The sequence below is a fragment of the Protomyctophum parallelum genome, assembly GCF_964188405.1.
Source record: "Protomyctophum parallelum genome assembly, chromosome: 13".
Taxonomy (NCBI): domain Eukaryota; kingdom Metazoa; phylum Chordata; class Actinopteri; order Myctophiformes; family Myctophidae; genus Protomyctophum; species Protomyctophum parallelum.
The window spans coordinates 32,687,478-32,709,679 of record NC_139708.1 but is presented as its reverse complement, the minus strand read 5'-3'; the positions used below and the strand labels follow the sequence as shown (position 1 = coordinate 32,709,679).

Here is a 22,202-nt window from a genome sequence, read left to right as displayed (position 1 = left end):
TCTGAAACCCTCAGAGCTGAACGAACACCTCTCAGGGCAGACGAAAGGAAGTGGCATATAAGACCAAGCAACCAGATGACCTCTCCCATTTTAACTCACTCTTTTCTGCCTTCTCCCTCTCACTATCCACTTCTAATCCTGTACCACTAACCCAAGGAAGCTCTGCTCCCCTTCATTACCTCCATCATCAACACATCTGTAACCTCAGGCTGGGCCCCATCTGCCTTCAAGTCAGCTAGAGTAATATAATGCCACTCAAAAGAAAAAAGCTCTTGACGCCTCAAAACAGAAAAACCGGCCCACTCCATGGAAACTGCACTCCTTGTAGTCACAGAAGCACTAGGCTCTGCAGTCCTGATTCTTCTCAAGATCTACCAGCAGAACTTGAACCACCTGCCTCCTGCTGCTCCTGGACACCCTCAATGACCTAGGCATCGCTGGGACGGCACTAAAGTGGTTCTCCTCCTACCTAACCGACCGGACCTACCAGGTTTCTTGAAACCCCCAGAACCCTCCTAACTGGGGTCCCACAGGGATATGTACTTGTTTCACTCCGTTTCTCCCTGTACACAAATGGCTCTATTTTCGTCCATGCTAAAACCTAAACTACTTTGCCTTTTTTTTTACTATTTAGAAAAACATTTTTGAATAGTTAAAATAGCCGACACGAAGGCTGCTTCATCTCTCCTTGAGTGCCTGTCACCTCCTTGTGTTCATTGTGTTTATAATAGTTTAGTCAAAGAAGTTATTTGACTTGTGCCAGCCATTGTGCGCAATTCCATTTGCTCGTTCAGTTTCATCACCCCATAGCGCAGCAAATGCGGTTTAATCCGATTTTCCGAACTTTCAGACCAGCTCCTTAACCAGACATCAGTTATATAAAAACTTGACTATTGTAACTCTCTCCTTACTGGCCTACCGGCATGTGTACTTTTAAGCCTCTCCAATTGATCAAAAATGCCGCAGCACGCTTGGTCTTCAACCAGCCCAAATTCTCACATGTCTCTCCCCTTCTCCACTCTCTCCATTGGCTCCCGGACCGGTTGCTGCCCGGTCCGGGCAGCAACCGGCATCAAAACATTGATGCTGGCCTACAAAGCAACCAAAGGTATGGCACCCCCATATCTTCAAAGTCTGATCCAACCCTACAACTCACTCCCTTCTGGCTCCAAAACTATGGAATGAACTTCCCATTGCAATCAAAGCTGCAGACTCACTCCCAATCTTCCGCCGTTGTCAGAAAACTCACCTCCGCTTCAGCTGATATCCATGCTGTCATCCATGCTGGTAAAACTCTTCTCTTCTGTTCAGGAGAACAAACCACATTTCCGTCTTGAGTATCTTCTGAATTCGTCTATAAACAGAAACAGACATTATATTGTTGAGCATTATTATTCCTTCAGTTTTCTAGTAGCATTTTTTCGTACCCATAACGAGTACCGATCCAATATCAGTGTGTAATTTAACCCATTTAGGCCTGATGTCTTTTTTTCTGAAAAACCTCATGTTTCTATATTAGTGGTTCTCAATATTTCATGTCAAGGACCCCAAGAATTATATGTAATATACCTCCGCCCCACCATCTGGAAATATGTAGTTCCAGGGACCCACCCAGAAGCAAAGATTTGAGTTAAAAATATTTGCTCTGAAAGAATATATATTCAAAGATTTGTGACACATATTATCACGATTTTTCAAAAATAGCAGACCTACAAGCTCGAGCTATGAGCTTGTAGATCTGCTATTTTTCAATAGCTAAATTATAACAATGTTTAAAACACCAAAAGGGGTTCACGCCCAAAATGAAAACCGAAAACCGAAAACTACAACATAATATCACTGAGCCCTCTGTGGGGGAACGCACAGAGGAACAGGGAGACGGGCTCGCAGTATAGACAGCCTGTCTGCCTCCCGTAGCTCCCCCCGTTCCACTGCCTCCCCGTTCCTCTGTCTCCACACACACACACACACACACACACACATACTGCACGGCCAGAAGGACACAGGACAGCACTGCCCGGCTTTTCTCCGTGGTCGTTTTGCGAGCTGAGCTCCCAGTGTATAAAGAGCGGGAGAACAAGAGAACAAAGGAATAATAGAGACAGCGATAGAAATAGAATAATAGGAAAGGAACAGAAAAGGACCAGATAGGAAGAATAGAGGCAGATTATAGGCAGTAGAGAGAACGCAGAGAGGAAACAATGGATGAATTAGAGGAAGTGTTGACCATGGAGGGTAGGATATAGGAGCATGTGATAGACTATGAGCACCTTCATCAAAACCCCTGTTCTGGTATAGAGGTGACCACCGAAGCAGTGGTCACCTCTTTACCCAACTCAACTAACTGTTCCTTCTTATGGCCGTTCCATATTGTACTTCACAAGTCTGTAACTCAGAGTGTACTAGAGAAAGTGCCCCTCGGGATAATAGCGGTATACCGATTTGCGTGATGTATGGATAAAATATGTACGAGTAATGTACAGAAATGTGCCTCATGGTGGCGCTATAACCGGCATATGTGGCATTTCTTCCTCGGCCTAGTGGGAATGTGTGTGCATAATTTCACAGAAATCGCACGCTGTGTCAATGATTTGAGGCATTTTGTTGGAAATGGACAAATCCTACAAACTTTGAAAGGCAATCTTAGCGATTGGGGATGGAATATGGGGAAGTGGACAGGTCCGTATCGATCACATGACTGTAGGAGAATTTGGGGCAGAGGTTCGTCGTTGGCATCCAGGGAGTGTGTGCACACAGTTTGGCATCGACCGGGCCAACGGTGCCGGAGATTAGCTGTACACGGACGGACGGACGGACGCACGCACGCACGCACGCACACACACACACACACACACACACACACACACACACACACACACACACACACACACACACACACACACACACACACACACACACACACACACACACACACACACACACACACACACACACACACACACACACACACACACGGACGGAGTGCAAAACATACTCTCTCCCCATGCCTTCGGCCTGGTGGAGACAACGAATGGAACCAAACGGTCCATTTGGTTCCATTGGTATACTTTCAGAGTTATGGTGATCCTTGAAATTAAAAGGTTTGAGAACCACTTCTAGGGATAAATAAGTGCAGCTAAAATAAAAAAATTTAAATAGTACAGTAAGAGTATGACACAGTCGTACAACAGTTTCTTGTAGTTGATGGTCATTGATAGACTGGGATTCTCCAAGTAGCTGCAGGTGAGCTGCTGCATCAATGGGATCCACATCAGGGGCACCGCTGGACGCTCTTGAAGGAGACACCTGCCCTGTCGTGATTCCTACATCTTTTGTAGAACCTGACACACAGAGACAACCGACAATGATTACGGTTAGCCTAAGAAACTACAGTACTAGGACTTTCACAGGTAAGCTTCAAAAAGAAATTACCTGAACAAAAAAAGAATAATAATCTTGGCGTCTAAAGGCCAGTCCAAGCCAAGGATTCGCAACGCAACTAGTTGCAACTGCAACTCTTTGCAACTACTTGCAACCATTATCTACAAATGGCACCGGTCTGCAACTGGTCAGACCAGACCGCTGCAATTTCTTGCGACTTCCATCTGGGACAAGTCGAAGGTACCAGGCGACTGTTCACTTCGTTCACGTCTCATATTTGCATTGCCTTTTTATGTAATCGAGCCACTTGAACTATCCAGGTTTGAATGTAGCTTTACCTTCGGGACATGATTTGGGAGGTCCGTTGGTAGGCTGACCTGGCATGCCTGGAGGAACGCTTGCAGGTCCAGGAGGAGGCATACTTGGAACTACCATGCCTGCAAACATAAATGCTATACATGAGAACAGAATGGTTTTATTGGTTTACAAATGGGGAGGCAGCACACCAAATAATGCCATCTTGAAGAAAAAAATCCCTTCGCTCGTTCGAGATCTGTAGCTCTCTTCCCCCTCCCTCGAGTGGTGGTAGATTATATTATTGATGATTATTGATATATTATATAACAGATATAAGAAGTAAACTGTAATTTAACTTTGAGAGTGTAGCCAAATCTTCTCGTTCCGTTTTGTACCTTGAAACACCTACAGTATAGAGCTGAGCTAGAAAACATAATTCCTGCTACTATATTATTTATGAGCAACAAAATGTGTTCCTATTGCTTTGCAAAGGGTTTGTATAAAACCAAACAGCCAAAACATTTACGGGGCTCCAGAAAACATCAACGTTGATTGGCTGACATGATGGGTGGAGTAGGGGGGAAGCGAAGGTCGCTTCAGTTGGATTTTTCCACCTGAGACAAGTCAAAGATATCAGGCGACCGCTCGCTTCGTTCATGTTTTGTCTTTGCATTGACTTTGTATGTAATCACGCTGCTTGAACTATCCAGGTTTGAATGTAGCTTTACCTTCGGGACATGATTTGGGAGGTCCGTTGGTAGGCTTCCCTGGCATGCCTGGAGGAACGCTTGCTGGTACAGGACAAGGCATACTTGGAACTACCATGCCTGCAAACATAAATGCTATACATGAGAACAGAATGGTTTACAAATGGGGAGGCAGCACACCAAATAATCACATCTTGTCATCAGGGGTCACTGTTCAGCCTTCATAGAACTTCTTTGTTTGAAACTATTGTGTTTTCTTTAGTCGATAATTCTGTAGAACAAAAATATATAAATGATGGAAAACAACAAATGACTCAAGTCATTATATATCAGCTTGCATTCCATTCTCTTGCATATTGGACCTTAGTGGGGCTTTCTGTAGTTGCATGTGCAGTCTCTAGTCATGATGCTGTGGGGGAGAGGAGAGCGGGCTTAACGTCCCATTGGCCGTATAGGGCTAGTCTCCCATTGGCTTGGAGGCCAGCCAATCGTGAAAATCTCGCCACTCCATCGCTATTCGCTACTAGCACTGATAAGCTTTGCAAGCTGATAAAGTTGTTTCCAGTTGTTTCAATCACTTCACTTTGGTTATGCAATAATGCAGGTCAGCGTTGGTAAAAAAAAAAGAAGAAATCCCTTTGCTCGTTTGAGATCTGTAGCTCTCTTCCCCCTCCCTCGAGTGATGGTATATTATATTATTGGTGATTATTGATGTATTATATAACAGATTACTGTATGTAATCGAGCCGCTTGACCTATCCAGGTTTGAATGTAGCTTTACCTTTGGGACATGATTTGGGAGGTCCGTTGGTAGGCTTCCCTGGCATGCCTGGAGGAACGCCTGTAGGTCCGGGAGGAGGCATACTTGGAACTACCATGCCTGCAAACATAAATGCTATACATGAGAACAGAATGGTTTACAAATGGGGAGGCAGCACACCAAATAATCACATCTTGTCACCAGGGGTCTCTGTTCAGCCTTCATAGAACTTCTTTGTTTGAAACTATTGTGTTTTCTTTAGTCGATAATTCTGTAGAACAAAAATATATAAATTATGGAAAACAACAAATGACTCAAGTCATTATATATCAGCTTGCATTCCATTCTCTTGCATATTGGACCTTAGTGGGGATTTCTGTAGTTGCGTGTGCAGTCTCTAGTCATGATGCTGTGGGGGAGAGGCGAGCGGGCTTAGCGTCCCATTGGCCGTGGGGCTTAGTGTCCCATTGGCCGTATAGGGCTAGATTCCCATTGGCTTGGAGGCCAGCCAATCGTGAAAATCTCTCCACTACATCGCTACTAGCACTCAGGGAGTCAGGGCTATCACTGATAAGCTCTGTAAGCTGATAAAAATAACTCACCATGTTGTCTGCTATAGTTAGCAGTTAGGTGCGTTCAAACCTAAAGATATATCTTTTTTGTATCCAGTTGTTTCAATCGCTTCACTTTGGTTATGCAGGTAAAAAGAAACAAAAAGGGGGGGGAAAGAAGAAAAAAATCCCTTCGCTCGATCGAGATCTGTAGCTCTCTTCCCCCTCCCTCGAGTGATGGTATATTATATTATTGGTGATTATTGATACATTATATAACAGATTACTGTATGTAATCGCGCCACTTGACCTATCCAGGTTTGGAAGTAGCTTTACCTTTGGGACATGATTTGGGAGGTCTGTCGGTAGGCTTCCCTGGCATGCCTGGAGGAACGCTTGCAGGTCCAGGAAGAGGCATACTTGGAATGTACGCTATACATGAGAACAGAATGGTTTACAAATGAGGAGGCAGCACAGCAACATAATCCCATCTTTCCACCAGGGGTCTCTGTTCAGCCTTCATACAACTTCTTAGTTTGAAACTATAAAACGATAATTCAGTAGAAATACATATTATGGAGGGAAAAAAATAACTCACCATGTTGTCTGCTAGTTTGAGCAAAGTTGGCTTGAGCTGGTCCTGGACCAGCTCTTGGTACAGCTCTAGGCCCAGTGGAAGGTGGCATGTTGGGCATGGGTTGCTGCTGCATGCCTGGCATGGGCCTCTTGCCTTGCACAGCCATCAGCAGGTGCTCTGGTAGAGGCTGACCTCGTTTCAGCATCTTGCAGGCCTTGATCTGGGCGCTGAATTGGTGCAGCTGGTTCTGGCTGAAAAGAGGGGGTTGATCTGAACCACCTGGTCCCCGTCCCGCACCAGGGTCTCTGCTGCCCTCCATTGGGGCATGTTCTGAGCCCCCCAATGGAGAGGGGTAACATAGGAAGAACAAGAGAGGAAATATGGTCAGTTAACGACCAGGGATACGCTGGAAGTGTCTTATAGTGTCTTCATATGATGTAGGAAAACACATTTTACCAAAACTACTAGACGCAGGTGAAGATCATTCACATAATAATGACATCACATAATTCTTCCAGGGGAGATTAACAGTGGCGTGCCACCTACCATATTTATTTGCATCTTATTTATTTGTATAGGTACTTGCCTATTTATGTTCATGCTTACAGCTATGTACATAATTTAGAAAGATATGTGCCTTTTGCTTGTCCCCAGATGCCGAGTTGTTTAAATATGCCTTTAAAGTCTTTGAATTAAGATGATGTAAACTCATCTACTGCATCATGTTCACCCACCTCCAGATCCTTTACTGTGATTCTTCCCTCTTCCACTCTTCTCCTTGTTCCTGTCCATCACCTTCATCGTCGTACTCTTCTTGCTCTCCTTCTTGGACAGATGATCATCCTAATTTACAATAAGACAGTGTGTTTATACTGTACATAATGGCTCACAGAAATCAGTGAGGTCTTCGAAAAAGTATAAAATTATCTGAGCTGATAACCTAGCATCTTTAATTCTGTAAATAGAACGAGTGTCATGCGTTTAGAACTTGTAGATAGCACTTATAACACATGACACCAACTGTAATTTCACATTTTGAAAATAACACAAGAAGAACACAAGAAGAACTGACTGTTTGAGAAGGACTGCGTGCATCTTCATTACTGGTCTTTCTCACCTTGGGGGTGGGGGCGATCTGTCCTGATGACGTCCCACCATTTGCACCGGATCTTTTGGGGGCTCTGGATCTGCTCACTGCCGATTGGAACAAAATGGATTTGTTTATACGTAGACCTCCTAACTCTGAGAGAATACAATGGATCCTTGCGAGCCCATTTGGTTCCATTTGTACACTCTGAGTGTTACATACCCTGTAAGGGTCCATTTGGTTCCATGTGTACACTCTCAGAGTTACAGACCTATAAGGGTTCATTTGGAACCCCCTCAAGGAACCCTGAGGCTCACGTTGGGACTCACTGAATGAAGGCATGAGGATACAGATTGCTTTTAATAGGAAACAGAGCGTTTTGTTGCCATTGAGCGTCTTTCCTAAGTTGGGAAGTCCTACTGTGTAACATCCATCTGTAGTGTTGTTTATATAGCAATACCTATGGGCCTGCAATTCCCAGAATTTAGTTCAAAACAAAAACAACAGAATAGGCCATATTGTTAAGAAATATTGTTACGAAATTGGGCCTCTTCCTTATTTCCTTCACAGGTGTTACTAAAGATACTAATATCAGTTTAATTCTGGACAAACAGAGTCCGTGTCAATGATACTAGTGCTGATATTGTGCATGCTGGCTCACTGGAACCACTCTGGTACACCAGTGGGTCTCAACCCTTGTTGTTCCTTAAGGTAAATGGACCCTTTATGAGCATGTACAAATGGAACGCACGCACGCACGCACGCACGCACGCACGCACGCACGCACCACACTCACACACACACACGCATGCACACGCACACGCACACGCACACGCACACGCACACACACACACACACACACACACACACACACACACACACACACACACACACATTTAAGTGAAGAGAGGGAGGCAGCTGTAATCCATGCTGTCATCCATGCTGGTAAAACTCTTCTCTTCTGTTCAGGAGAACAAACCAAACTTCTGTCTCCAGAGTTTGTCTATAAACGGAAACAGACATTAAATTGTTGAGCATTATTATTCCATTGGTTTTCTAGGAGCATTTTCCATTACCTATAACAAGTACCAATCCAATACCCATGTGAAATTTAAACATTTTTGTCCGAATTTTATTGAGAGGATGGCCCCTTGAGATGCAGCATTTCGTTTTAGAGGGGGTCCTATACATACAACTACAACATTACAGCAGTGCAAGTACACAGTACTAAATACACATACTGTAGGTGCAACATAACCTACAGTACAAATACACAGGACATACACATACAGGTACAGTTACTGTAGCTTGCTTGTTTTCAAATGCATGTTGTAGTTACTTTAACTAATGTTACCTGTGTAACTTCCCCTCTACGGGTTTCTAAGCTCTGCGAGTCTCCCTCCTGCAGGATGTTAAGCTTGGAGCGGGCCAGGTGTAGTGGGGTCCTCCCGGCTCCATCCAGGGCGTCCACGCGTGCTCCTGCACAGTAACATTACATCAAGGATATAATATTCTCTGAGGACATTTACATTAGTACATGGTTAACCGCTTCAATATATATATCGTCGTTACCTTGATGGTGGTATTGCGGTGGCGGAGAAGGTTCTGTCATGAGAAACATAGGACCCACAAGACTGTGGGTGACCACAGGACTCACAACAGGGTGGGTGACCACAGGACTCACAACAGGGTGGGTGACCACAGGACTCACAACAGGGTGAGTGACCACAGGGCTCACAACAGGGTGAGTGACCACTCTGGAGGTGTCTGGATGAGACCATGTACAGAAGAGATGTGACAAATTAAGCTAAAGACACAAGTTTAAATACAGAATCTGATCTCACTTCACACATACTGAACCAATTACTACATTATGAGGATAATATAAGTTTAGTTATATACTAAGCCATATGGCCTACAAAGCCTAAGTGCAGTAACTACGAACAAGAATTTCACTGAGAATGGGTTTAAAAGTGTTTCAACTGGTCAGCCAAATCAGATATCGGCATAAGTGATATTACACTTATGTATACTGTATCTGTTCTTGAGGTAATTGTTTATCCCCCAAAATCACAAAGGCTAATTTCACTTTTGGGATACCGGTATACATAGTTGGAGTGTCCAAACACATAAGTTACTGCACTTTGGCTTTATAGGTTTTTTCTTTTCTCTTTTTTTTACCGTAGTTCACAATACTGAGAGCAAAGTTAATCAATGTCCATTCATTGTCCAGGTTAATGAAGAAGCTGACCAACCTATGCTCTCATCTTCATTGCAGGAAGAAAAGTGGAGGGCTGTTCTTCCCTCGTCATCTGAAGCACAGGGGTCAATTTTGTCTTGTAGAAGCTTTTGCACTGCAAGGGCATAATTCAAATAATACATATATTACTGCTATGAAGATGATATCCAAAGCGCCCTCCAGCTCATAAAACGTAGTTTGTGGACACAGGCCGTAAATCAAAGTCCTTTATTGTCTTCACAATAAACAGCTTTTCATTTTGGGAACGTGAAAAACTTGTTACTTGATGCTTTTGCTAATGGTCAATGCCCGTGTGCAAATTCAAATCAATTGCTCCAGCCACTGAGGTGAACGGGGCAGAATAGACAGGTTTTTAGGACAGAAATCCTGTAAACAGGTTTTGAGGACAGAGGTTTGCTATTTATTGTAGGATAATAATTATAATAAATGAAATGTTTACGTTGTTTATTGTTTCCAGCCTGTCCTTGACCCACATGGGACTCCTTACAGAACGCCTGGTACTCTGTCGTAGGCACTGTTCGCTTGGGCATCTCGGGCTGTTTGAATTAAGACAGAGGAATATGAGATTCAAGGACGTATTTGTCATATGAAGTGAAATATTGGTATGCCAGACTGTGCTAACAATGGCCAATATAAGGTAGAATACAAATAAGGTGATACAAAACTAAACAATTTTTTTATATATTGAGAATTGAATACACACACACACACACACACACACACACACACACACACACACACACACACACACACACACACACACACAGTAGATAAGTAGTCAATAGAATAATGGTAGTTGCAGCACTAGAACTGTGTCCACTATGAGTGTCACTGAATGGGGCTTTAACGTTACCGTATCTTTATCCGTATCATGGTTCTCTTCGTTCCTTTCCGTCACAGTGTCGTTACCATGATGGCGGTGTGGCGGCAGAGGAGCAGGTACCGCATGAGAACCCATGAGAAACATAGGTCCCACAAGACTGTGGCTGACCACTGCGGAGGAGTCTGGAGGACTCGGAGCCCATGTTTCTGATTCTGATTCTGATGAAGTTGATTCTGAAGAGATGTGAATAATCAAGCGATATACACAAGAAGTTACAGAAATACAGAAAAGTTTGTTGTTAAATTGTGGTGGCTCAGGGGTAGTGGCCGGATGGTAACTGCAAGGTTCCCAGTTCGAACCCAGGCTCCCCAGAGTAACGTCAAGGTATCCTTTATTTTTTATTTATTTTAAGATATTTTTTTGCGGCTTACGCCTTTTATTGGTTTTTTGAAGGGACAGACAGTAGGCTGACAGGAAACGGGAGAGAGATGGGGGGAAGACATGCAGTAAAGGCCGTGTCGGGCTCGGGAGTCGAACCCGCGGCACACTGCGACTGGATTACCAGTCGGGTGCCCAGACAGTTACGCCACTGCCTGGGCCACGTCAAAGTATCCTTGAGCAAGACACTGAACCGCTAATTGCTCCTGATGTGGAGCTGTTTGGTGCCTTGCATGGTTTCCAACGCCATCGGTGTATGAAGGTGTGTGTGAATGGGTGAATGTAATGCACAATCTATGTAAAGCGCCTTGTATAAAGGCACTATATAAATGCACCATTTACCATTTCACTTTAATTTACCGATATCCCAGTCCAAGCTGGAGAAAAGAAAGCTTTCTTGCTTTTTATTAAACAACGCGGGATGCAGCAATGCTAATCGCTGTACCAGCAAATTTCTAACACCCGTGGCACATGTGGCGAGGACTTTATATTTAAAATCTGAATGTTTATGTACACTTTTTTCGTGTACATTTTCGTGTAAATGTAGCGATCGCGTAAAACTGGCTTCAGTTGCGTCATGACTGTCATGATAATCATGACAGTCATGTTTCAGGGCTACCAAGTTGCTAAATATGTCTTTAAAGTCTTGAATTAAAACGATGTAAACTACTGCATCATGTTCACCCACCTCCATCATCATCATATCCATCACCGTGATACTTTCCTCTTCCAGTCTTCTTCTTCTTCGGTGTACTCTTCTTCGGTGTACTCTTCTTCGGTGTACTCTTCTTCGGTGTACTGCTCTTCTTCTTGGGCAGGTGATCATTGTGCGTTTTCTTCTCCTTGTGTGAATCACAGGCACCAAGAAGGACATGTTCTGCTTCCTAATTTAAAATAAGACAGTGTTTATGCATAATGGCTCACAGAAATCAGTGAGGTCTTCAAAAAAAGTACCGGTAGTAAGAAATGATCCGAACTGATAATCTAGCGTCTTTAAAGCTGTCTAATGTAAATTAAAAGATAGAAGATGGTTGTGCAAAGATGAAGATTTTAACGAGAACTATTTAACACTGTTACTGAACAAACACTGTATAGCAATGATCACTCGTCTTCCTCATCTTGGATATTTTCTCATCTTCATCACTGGTCTTCCTCACCTTGGAGGTCATGTGATCTTCATCGGTGGTCTTCCTCACCGTGGGGGCGGGGGCGGTCTGTCCTGATGACGTCCCACCCTTTGCTCTGGGTCTTTTAGGGGCTCTGACTCTGCCCACTGCTAATTGGAACAACACGCAATTAATAAACTCAGAGTGTAACTCTGAGAGAGTTGCACCATTTGGTTCCATACTGTATGTACACTCTCAGAGTTACAGACTCACTGGAAACACTCCACTCCTCTCCGGATGGGGAGAGGCAGACAGACAGTCACACACACAAATACCTTTAATTGAAGGAGTAGCAGCTGTAATCCATGCGGTCATCCATGCTGGTAAAACTCTTCTCTTCTGTCCAGGAGACCAAACCCATCTTCTGTCTTCTGAGTATGTCTATAAACGGAAATAAACTGAATGTTGAGCATTATTATTCCTTCAGTTTTCTAATAGCATTTTTTCGTGTGTTTTAATCCTAGATTAAAACACATCTAGGATAGTATCTGGTTCTCAAAGTGTGGTCCAGGGACCCTCACGGTTCCTTAGGGGGTTCCATATGGACATTCTCAGGTCTGTAACTCTGAGAGTGTACAAATGGAACCAAATGTACCCAAATGGGTCCATGAAATTAAAAGATTTGAGAACCGCTGATTTAGGAATAAATAAGAATTGTTAAAGTGCAGCTACAAGTTAGTAAAATAATAATAAAACAGTTGTGCAACATCAACTGAAGCATTCAAAATACAATGTTATACTTTCAAGAAAGTGTAAAAATAGCAGAAATAGTAGAAAAAGTGCCTTGCATAGTTCTACATAGATCTACAAGCTTTTATTTAAAATAACCTTGGTTTCTTGTCCAAGTAGCTGCAGGTGAGCTGCTGCATCGATGGGATCCACATCAGTGACACCTCTGAACGCTCTCGAAGGAGACACCTGCCCTGTCGTGATTCCTACAGCTTTCATAGAACCTGACACACAGAGACAACCGACAATGATTACGGTTAGCGTAAGAAGAAGTTACATGAACAAAAAAAGAATAATAAGACTCTAAAGGTGGGGCGCCCGCTGGCCTAGCGGTCCAGGCGCATGCCACATATAGGCTCTGGCCTGACAGCGTGTCGCGTGTTCGAGTCCCGTTCATGACGACCTTTGCTGCATGTCTCTCCCCTTCTCTCTCTCCCTCTTTCCTGACCGTCTTCACTATAACTATCAATAAAGGCACAAAAGCCAAAAATAAATCTTAACAAAAAACAAAAAAAAATAGTCTACAGGCCAGTAGAAACTAAAAGTCGAAACACAACTAGTTGCAACTGAAACTCTTTGCAACTACTTGCAACCATCATCTACAAATCATGACACCGGTCTGCAACTGGTCAGTCCCGACCGCTGCAGTTTCTTGCGACTAGTTGCATTGGTGTGAACTGGCCATAACACTTGGAAGTGAGAAAATAATCTGGCGACCCCCGAAGGGTCGCGACCTACAGGGGAGGCAGCACACCAACATAATCACAACTTTCCACCAGGCGTCTGTGTTAAGCCTTCATACAACTTCTTTGTTTGAAACTAATGTGTTTTCTTTAGTGATAATTCCATAGAAATACATAATATGGAAAAAAAGAACTCACCATGTTGTCTGTTATAGTTAGCTGGTCCTGGACCAGCTCCTGGTACAGCTCCAGGCCCAGTGGAAGGTGGCATGTTGGGCATGGGTTGTTGCTGCATTCCTGGCATGGGCCTCTTGCCTTTCACAGCCATCAGCAGGTGCTCTGGTAGAGGCTGACCTCGTTTCAGCATCTTGCAGGCCTTGATCTGGGCGCTGAATTGGTGCAGCTGGTTCTGGCTGAAAAGAGGGTGTTGATCTGAACCACCTGGTCCCCCTCCCGCACCGCCAGGCCCACCTGGACCCTGGGGACCACTGCGGTTAGGTTGGCCCTTGCCCTGGCCAGGGTTCCTGCTGCCCTCCTTCGGTCCAATCCGAGGGACAGGGGGACCTATAGGCATCATGGGGCCAGAGGGTTGGCCCTTGCCCTGGCCAGGCTTCCTGCTGCCCTCCTTCGGTCCACTCCTAGAGACAGGGGGACCTACAGGCATCATGGGGCCAGAGGGTTGGCCCATGCCCTGGCCAGGGTTTCTGCTGCCCACCTTCATGCCAATCCCAGGGACAGGGGGACCTACAGGCATCATGGGGCCAGAGGGTTGGCCCATGCCCTGGCCAGGGTTTCTGCTGCCCACCTTCATGCCAATCCCAGGGACAGGGGGACCTATAGGCATCATGGGGCCAGAGGGTTGGCCAATGCCCTGGCCAGGCTTCCTGCTGCCCTCCTTCGGGCCACTCCTAGAGACAGGGGGACCTACAGGCATCATGGGGCCAGAGGGTTGGCCCATGCCCTGGCCAGGGTTTCTGCTGCCCACCTTCAGGCCAATCCCAGGGACAGGGGGACCTACAGGCATCATGGGGCCAGAGTGTGGGCCATTGACTGGGACAGGGCTTGGGGCATGTCCTGAGCCCCCCAATGGAGAGGGATAACCTAGGAAGAACAAGAGCGGAAATATGGTCAGCTAATGACCAGCAATAAGCTGGAAGTGTGTTATAGTAATATATGATGAAGGAAACACATTTAAAGGTCTGGTGACATAAGCTTTATTATTTGTATTTTTCTAACCTCAATTGCACCCAAAAAACCTGAACTTTGAACATTCAGTAGATTTTCTGTGGTCTGGGGTTTTCTGAATAATTTGCCTCAAATTGATTATACACCTGGTAATCAATGTGTTAATACTTTTCATAGTTAGAAATGCATTTTCTTAAATGGATAGTTCCAGATCTCGATTCTGATGACATCACCATCCACAGGCAAATCAGTTTGCGACAACACATACTCCTAGTCCAGCTGGAGAAGAACACTACACTCTACGTGCTACCTTCATACCCTAACTACACCACAACGACCCATGTGAGTCTCTCTCTCTCTCTCTCTCTCTCTCTCTCTCTACTGTGTGTTGTGTGTGTGTGTGTGTGTGTGTGTGTGTGTGTGTGTGTGTTTGTGTGTGAGAGAGAGAGACAATGCTTTGCTTGGACCACCTGCCTCAAAATACATCAATATGATCTATTCCCTGTACATAATTTGGTGTTCATATCTTCGAACAGGTAAGGACTAGTAATAAGAAGAAGAAGAAGAAGAAGAAGAAGAAGAAGAAGAAGGAAAGAAATGAAATGTTTACTTTGTTTATCGTTTCCAGCCTCAAGTCCGCGACGCATGCGGGACTCTTTAAGGAACGCCTGGTACCCTGTAGGCAGTGGCACTGTTCGCTTGGGCATCTCGGGCTGTTTGAATTAAGACAGAGGAATATGAGATTCAACTAGAAGAAGTGCCTCTTGGGGCACAGGTCTCCACCAGGACAGGTCAGGTTGTGGCCTCCTGGTGACGCTATAATATTGGCCAATGTGAAAAGCCTGTCATTTTTTCAAATGCCTTTGAGGCAATTGGATGATTTGAGGCATTTTGTTCCAAAAATGTGTTTTGCAAAAATCCACCTGTTGGTGGCGCAATAACAGGCCAATGTGAAAAGGGTGGGATTTGGTCCTCAGTCTAGTAAGAAAGTGCGTGAAAAATGTCACATAATTTGCATGCTGTGTTCATGATGAGGCTTTTTGTTCAAAACGGGCCAATCTTGCAAACTTTGGAAGCCAATGTTAGTCAATTAGGATGGAATATGAAATATCGGACAGATCCGTCTTGAACACATGACTATACAGAGATACTATGTAACGATGTGCGGAAATTTTGGACAGAATCTGGAGTAATAAAAAAAATGTGTTTTACAAAAGTTGGCCTCCTGGTGGCGCTATACAATTTACAATTTAGGCATTTAGCAGACGCTCTTAATCCAGAGCGATTTACAATAAGCAAAAACAAAAAGCATGGCAATACATCACATACATAAAAAGTAGTTATCATGAAACATGCATAAGCTAAGAGCATAACAGTGGAATATCTATATAATGAAACTATACATATAAATGATATAAACTATACTATACATACTATACTATACATATATACTATAAAGTGCTATGACTACATAACATGCAAGTCTGTATAAGTCACACACACACACACACACACACACACACACACACACACACACACACACACACACACACACACACACACACACACAGTAGATAAGTAATCAATAGAATAATGGCAGTTGCAGCACTAGAACTGTGTCCACTATGAGTGTCACTGAATGGGGCTTCAACGTTACCATATCTTTATCCTTCCCATGGTTCTCTTCGTTCCTTTCCGTCACAGTGTCGTTACCATGATGGCGGTGTGGCGATGGAGGAGCAGGTATCGCATGAGCACCCATGAGAAACATAGGACCCACAATGCTGTGGCTGACCACTGCGGAGGAGTCTGGAGGAGCCCATGTTTCTGATTCTGATTCTGATGAAGTTGATTCTAAAGAGATGTGAATAATCAAGCGAAGTACACAGGTTTAAATACAGAATCTGATCTCACTTAATGCATACTAAAGCAGTTACTACATTATCATCATCATCATCATCATCATCATCATACTATAATTCAGTCAATGTCTGAGTGTGTGTCTGTCACTGTGACTGCCGTAGCTCCTCACTGCCTGCACCAATCGCCAAATACCCAATAGGTTCTGTGCTCTTTTGCACATTTGCAGGTTCAGTTTAAGTCCAGTGTGGTTTTGTACTTCTGTTAAATTGTACTTTAATTGACCTATATCTAAGTCCTAGCTGGAGAAAGGACTAAGGTCCTTCTAGGGGATAAATCAACATTTGTCTCATTACATGGCTTTGTTGAATACTTATTTCCGTCTACCTAATTTATTTGTATCTTATTTATTTGCATCAGTACTTGTTGCCTCTTTATGTCCATGGATACTTGTAAACGTATGTTAACTTTCCTTGTCCCCAGATGCCGAGTTGCTTAATATGCCTTTTAAAGTCCTTGAATTAAGACGATGTAAACGTATCTACTGCATCATGTTCACCCACCTCCAGATCCATCACCGTGATTCTTCTTCTTCTTCCTTGGACTCCTCTTTCTCGGTTTTTTCTTTTCACCCCCACCAAGGACATTTTGTGCTCCCTAGTTTAAAATAAGACAGTGTGTTCATATGTAATGGCTCACAGAAATCAGTGAAACTATTTTATTTAATTTTGAATTAAACTGTGAAATTATCTGAGCTGATAACCTAGCGTCTTTGAAGCTGTATAATGTAAATTAAAAGGTAGGAGATGGTTGTGCAAAGGTGACAAGAACTATATAACACTGTTACTGAACAAATACTGCAGTGGTTCTCACACCGGTGGTACTTGAGCCCCCCCAGGTGGTACGCGGAAAATCTTCCCAAAAATGAAAAAAGGGCGGGCGGGTGAAAACATTATAAAAATAATATATATATATATAATAAAAACAGAATAAAACTATTGAAATACTACTTTGAATGGAAATAACATTACCATAATATCACTCAAATTTAATTTAAAAAATGTTTTGTTTAACACTTGGGTGGGAAGTCTGGGAACAGCGCATTTCCTGGCTGTTACTTTTAATGTAGCCCTGGTCGCTACTTTTAATGCGCCTGTACTGGTAGTAGCCACGATCAAAACAAACAAGGGGAACTGATGGCTAGCGCCTGGCGGGATATTAAACAGCACATATATATATAACTAACAGTCACAATGATGCAATCGTGGCTAAAAACGGGAACGCTAAGGAAGAGAAGAGAACAGGGGGATTTAAGCAGCGATCTACACATGGACCAGGGCGAGCAGGAGCCTCAGGTATCGAGCACAGCGGCCCCGCGAGAGAACAGGAGGATTTGACATTTGAGCAGCGTGGATCTAGATGTGGATTTTGAGGTGGATCTGCACGTGAACCAGGGCGAGCAGGAGCCTCATATACCGAGCCCCGCAAGTGGCAGCAATGAAACCGGTCCCCGCTGCAGCAAAAAGAGCAAACCCACGAGGAAATATGAATTTATTAAATATTAAATTTGGATTCACTTGGAGTGGGACTCCCACTCCAAGTGAATCCAAATTTAATGTAGCGCGGGTCATATTTTGGGACAGAGGCAGACCCAGTACCACTGTGTGCGAAGAGACAAGCACAACCGTCTCGTTGTTGTAAAAAATAGTTAATAGTTAATGTTCAACTTCTCGTGCGTGCGTGCGTGCGTGCGTGTGTGTGTGTGTGTGTGTGTGTGTGTGTGTGTGTGTGTGTGTGTGTGTGAGAGAATGTGTGAAAATGTAATCTTTTTATCAAGCCTGTATGGCTCCTCGTAACAGTTAAAGTGCCTGTTTGTACAGCATGATTTTGGCTGACGTCTGTGAAAAATAATAAATATTCTTATTAGGAATACATTTGCCTCCTGTGTGAACTGTGCATATATATATATATTTTTTTTTAACATAAGTTATAATGGTGGCCATATTGTCATTATAATGGTGGTCATATTGTCATTATCATTTTGATAACTGTGTATATATAGGTAGGTACCCGAAATCCATCATAAACCAGCCAAAAAAGCATCAATAACCACTAATAACCGCGAGTGCGGGCACGTTTGGCGGTGGTGGTACTTGGAGTGACAAAACAAATCTGAGGTGGTACTAGGTGTAAAAAGGTTGAGAACCACTGCTGTATAGGAATCCTTGTCATCTTCATCTTAGGTATTTTCTCAACTTCATCACTGGTCTTCCTCACCTTGGAGGTCATGTGATCTTCAGCACCGGTCTTCCTCTTGGTCTGCCCTGATGACGTCCCACCATTTGCTCCGGGTCCTTTGTCAGCTGTATTCCATGCCGTCATCCATGCTGGTAAAACTCTTTTCTGTTCAGGAGAACAAACCACACTTCGGTTTTCTGAATTTGTCTATAAACAGATTGTTGAGCATTATTATTCCGTTCTTCAGTTCTCTCGTAGAATTTTTTGTTATTTAAACACATCTACAGTAAGACAGTATGTGGTTCTCAAAGTGTTGTCAAGGGACCCTGACGGTTCCATAGGGACCTTCACAGGTCTGTAATTTTGTAGAAATGGAACCAAGGTTTGAGAACCGCTGATCTAGGAATAAATAGGAATTGTTAAAGTGCAGCTACAAGTTAAAGTAAAAGTATAAAACAGTCGTGCAACATCAACTGAAGGGTTCAAAATACAACGTTATACTTTCAAGGAACTGTAAAAATAGCAGAAATAGCAGATCTACAAACGATTATTTAAAATAACCTTGGTTATTTGGCCAATGAGAGACAGGGACTTTCCAAGTAGCTTCTGGTGAGCTGCTGCATTGACACCGCTGGACGCTCTCGAAGGAGACACCTGCCCTGTCATGATTCCTACACCTTTTATAGAACCTGACACACAGAGACAACCGACAATGATTACGGTTAGCTTAAGAAACTAGTAAACTACAGTACTAGTATTTTCACAGGTGTTGCTGCGTCATACAGTACCTGGCATGGGCCTCTTGCCTTTCACAGCCATCTTCAGTCGCTCTGGTAGAGGCTGACTGCGTGCCAGCATCTTGTAGGCCTTGATCTGGGCCCTGAGTTGGAGCAGCTGGATCTGGTTGAAAGGAGTCTGTCCACCTGAAGCACCTGGTCCCCCTCCCACACCGCCAGGCCCACCTGGGCCCTGGGGACCACTGTGGTTCGGCTGGCCCATGCCCTGGCCAGGGTCCCCGCTGCCCTCCATCGGGCCACTCCCAGGGACTACGGGAATCATGGGGCCAGAGGGTGGGCCATTGGCTGGGACAGGGTTTGGGTCATGTTCTGAGGCCCCCAATGAAGAGGGACAACCTAGGAAGGAGTGGAAATAATAACAATGTTTTTTATCGCATCGTCGACCACATGTCTAAATGTACGTATATTCCACAATGTAATATTGTTCCAATGTGAAAGTCCCACCTTGTCAATTGTGTTCAATGTTACACTCAGTAACTTGTCAAAGGCACCAGAGTCCAGACATAAAAATTCACATGAACCTATGATAGATTGTGCTCGTATGCAACATATGACTGCCTCTCTGTTGTTAGGCGATTGATAAAACCGGAAATGAATCCATCCACCTCCATTTGTTTAATTTAAAATAAAAATCCCAGATTCAGTTTTTTCTGCCTCAGTCAAAACAACCTGCCTCAATCAATAATATGGTCTATTAAAGCACATTTCCCACACTTTGTACATAATTTGGTATTCATACATTTGAAACGGGTAACGACTAGTAATAATAATAATAATAATAATAATAATAATAATAATAATAATAATAATACATGAAATGTTTACTTTGTGTATTTTTTCCAGGCTTCCATCTGAATTCCCGTTCCACCCGGGGTTCCTTAGAGGGCACTGTTCGCTTGCGTATCTGCGTATTGGCCTGTTTGAATTAGGACAGAGGAATATGAGATTCAAAGATTGGTATGCCAGACTGTGCTAACAATGCCCAATATAAGGTAGAATACAAATAAGATAATACAAATTAAACAAACGTACAATATAAGTACATTTAAGTTTAGAGAACTTAAATGGTAGGCCCTTAAACAGATATGTGTCTAGATCTGATCTGTGAGAAACTACTGGCTTTACAATTAAAACATGTCCTCTATTGAGTTTGACAGTTCATAATAAAATGCCATAGAACCACTGACCTCATGGCCTTCATCAGGTTAAAGCCTACTAATTTATACTAGAACAGATTTTCAAGCTAACAACTTGTATCAGTTATTGAGCGCAAGCGACACTGTCATGTATAAATTATAGTATAAATTCACTTTTAAACATCAACTAGAATGTCTGCCCACAGTTACACAGTGCGCACGCACTCACGCACGCACGCACACGCACACGCACACGCACACACACACACACGCACACACACACACACACACACACACACACACACAGTAGATAAGTAATCAATAGAATAATGGATAGTTGCAGAACTGAGTCCACTATCAGTGGCACTGACTGGGGCTTTAACGTTACCTTCTCTCTATACTTCCTTTTCTTCTTTTCAGGTGGTTGGTAGAATGCCGCCGCCATGGTAGGAGGTGGGCCCAGGAGATACATAGGACCCACAACACTGTGGGTGCACAGTCTGGAGGTGTCTGGATACCATGTACAGAAGAGATGTGAATCACCAAGCTAAAGACACAAGTTAAAATACAGAATCTGATCTCACGCATACTGAAGCAGTTACTACATTACGAGGATAATATAATGTAGCCAATAGGTTCTGTGCTTTCTTTGTACATTTGCACGTGCAGTTTAAGCCCAGTGTTGTTTTGTACTTCTGTTGTTAAATATTTGTTCAATTGCACTTTAATTTAAAGTTCTAGCTTGAGTCCATTTAAAAGTTCCTAGTTGGAAAAAGGACTAGGTTTCTTCATGGGGATAAATCAACATTTATCTTGTGTTGAATATTTATTTCTTATTTATTTTCATCTACCTTAGTTTATTTGCATCTTATTTATTTACATCAGTACTTGTTGACTATATCATGCTTATTTGTTCACATATGCTATGTACATAATTTAGAAAGATATGTGCTGTTTGCTTGTCCCCAGATGCCGAGTTGCCTTTAAAGTCCTTGAATTAATACGATGTAAACTCATCTACTGATCATGCTCACCCACCTCCCCATCCTTTACTGTGCTCCTTCTCTATGTCATCATTCTTCTCCTCCTCATCCTCCTCCTTGGAATGGTACAGGTGATCAATGAGTATTATTTTGAGTAATTTTTTGAGTGAATAGGGTTGTGAATAATCCTCCAAGTTCACTTCCTTCTTCTTCTTCTTCTTGCTCTCCTTCTTGGAGGGTGATCCAAGGTGATCCAAGAAGGAGAGGTCCAGAGGGACCTCCTCGGGTAAATCGGCATCACCAAGAATGACATTATCTTCTTCCTAATTTAAAATAAGACAATGTTTATACGTAATGGCTCACAGAAATCAGTGATGTCATCTAGCTGAGCTGATAAGATAACCTAGTGTCTTTAAAGCTGTCTAATGTAAATTATAAGGAGATGGTTGTGCAAAGTAGTCCGGCAGTCGACAGGCTACTTTTGTTTAAAGTGGGAAATTTGGTATATAGTCTTTTTTATTGGCCTAAAATATTGTCTATATAC

General features: G+C 43.3%; 2 protein-coding genes across 2 annotated transcripts in view; both read right to left on the bottom strand.

The window, feature by feature from the left end:
- The window catches only part of LOC310868610 (uncharacterized protein), a 53,998-nt gene that overhangs the window by 13,836 nt on the left and 17,960 nt on the right, over nt 1–22,202 (bottom strand). Inside the window, exons 12-28 of the mRNA XM_083779066.1 lie at nt 21,937–21,981; nt 11,570–11,720; nt 10,474–10,676; nt 10,060–10,156; nt 9,616–9,714; nt 8,933–9,127; nt 8,715–8,839; nt 8,255–8,363; nt 7,391–7,467; nt 7,008–7,116; nt 6,295–6,603; nt 6,033–6,128; nt 5,167–5,265; nt 4,407–4,505; nt 3,720–3,818; nt 3,187–3,341; nt 1,250–1,354 (exon numbers count right to left, since the gene is read on the bottom strand). Of these exons, the coding sequence (XP_083635192.1) occupies nt 1,250–1,354; nt 3,187–3,341; nt 3,720–3,818; nt 4,407–4,505; nt 5,167–5,265; nt 6,033–6,128; nt 6,295–6,603; nt 7,008–7,116; nt 7,391–7,467; nt 8,255–8,363; nt 8,715–8,839; nt 8,933–9,127; nt 9,616–9,714; nt 10,060–10,156; nt 10,474–10,676; nt 11,570–11,720; nt 21,937–21,981 (2,172 nt within the window). The remainder of the gene's footprint in view (nt 1–1,249; nt 1,355–3,186; nt 3,342–3,719; nt 3,819–4,406; nt 4,506–5,166; nt 5,266–6,032; nt 6,129–6,294; nt 6,604–7,007; nt 7,117–7,390; nt 7,468–8,254; nt 8,364–8,714; nt 8,840–8,932; nt 9,128–9,615; nt 9,715–10,059; nt 10,157–10,473; nt 10,677–11,569; nt 11,721–21,936; nt 21,982–22,202) is intronic.
- LOC310869561 (uncharacterized protein) lies at nt 11,955–21,882 on the bottom strand (the record flags this gene model as incomplete). Its single annotated transcript, XM_083780374.1, has 11 exons — nt 21,714–21,882; nt 21,064–21,185; nt 20,365–20,455; nt 19,531–19,875; nt 19,304–19,431; nt 18,782–18,907; nt 17,068–17,161; nt 16,302–16,498; nt 15,255–15,357; nt 13,658–14,560; nt 11,955–12,157 (listed from the first exon to the last, which is right to left on the bottom strand). The coding sequence occupies exons 2-11, from the start codon at nt 21,145–21,147 to the stop codon at nt 11,955–11,957; spliced, it is 2,274 nt and encodes a 757-aa protein (XP_083636500.1). The 5' UTR covers nt 21,148–21,185; nt 21,714–21,882.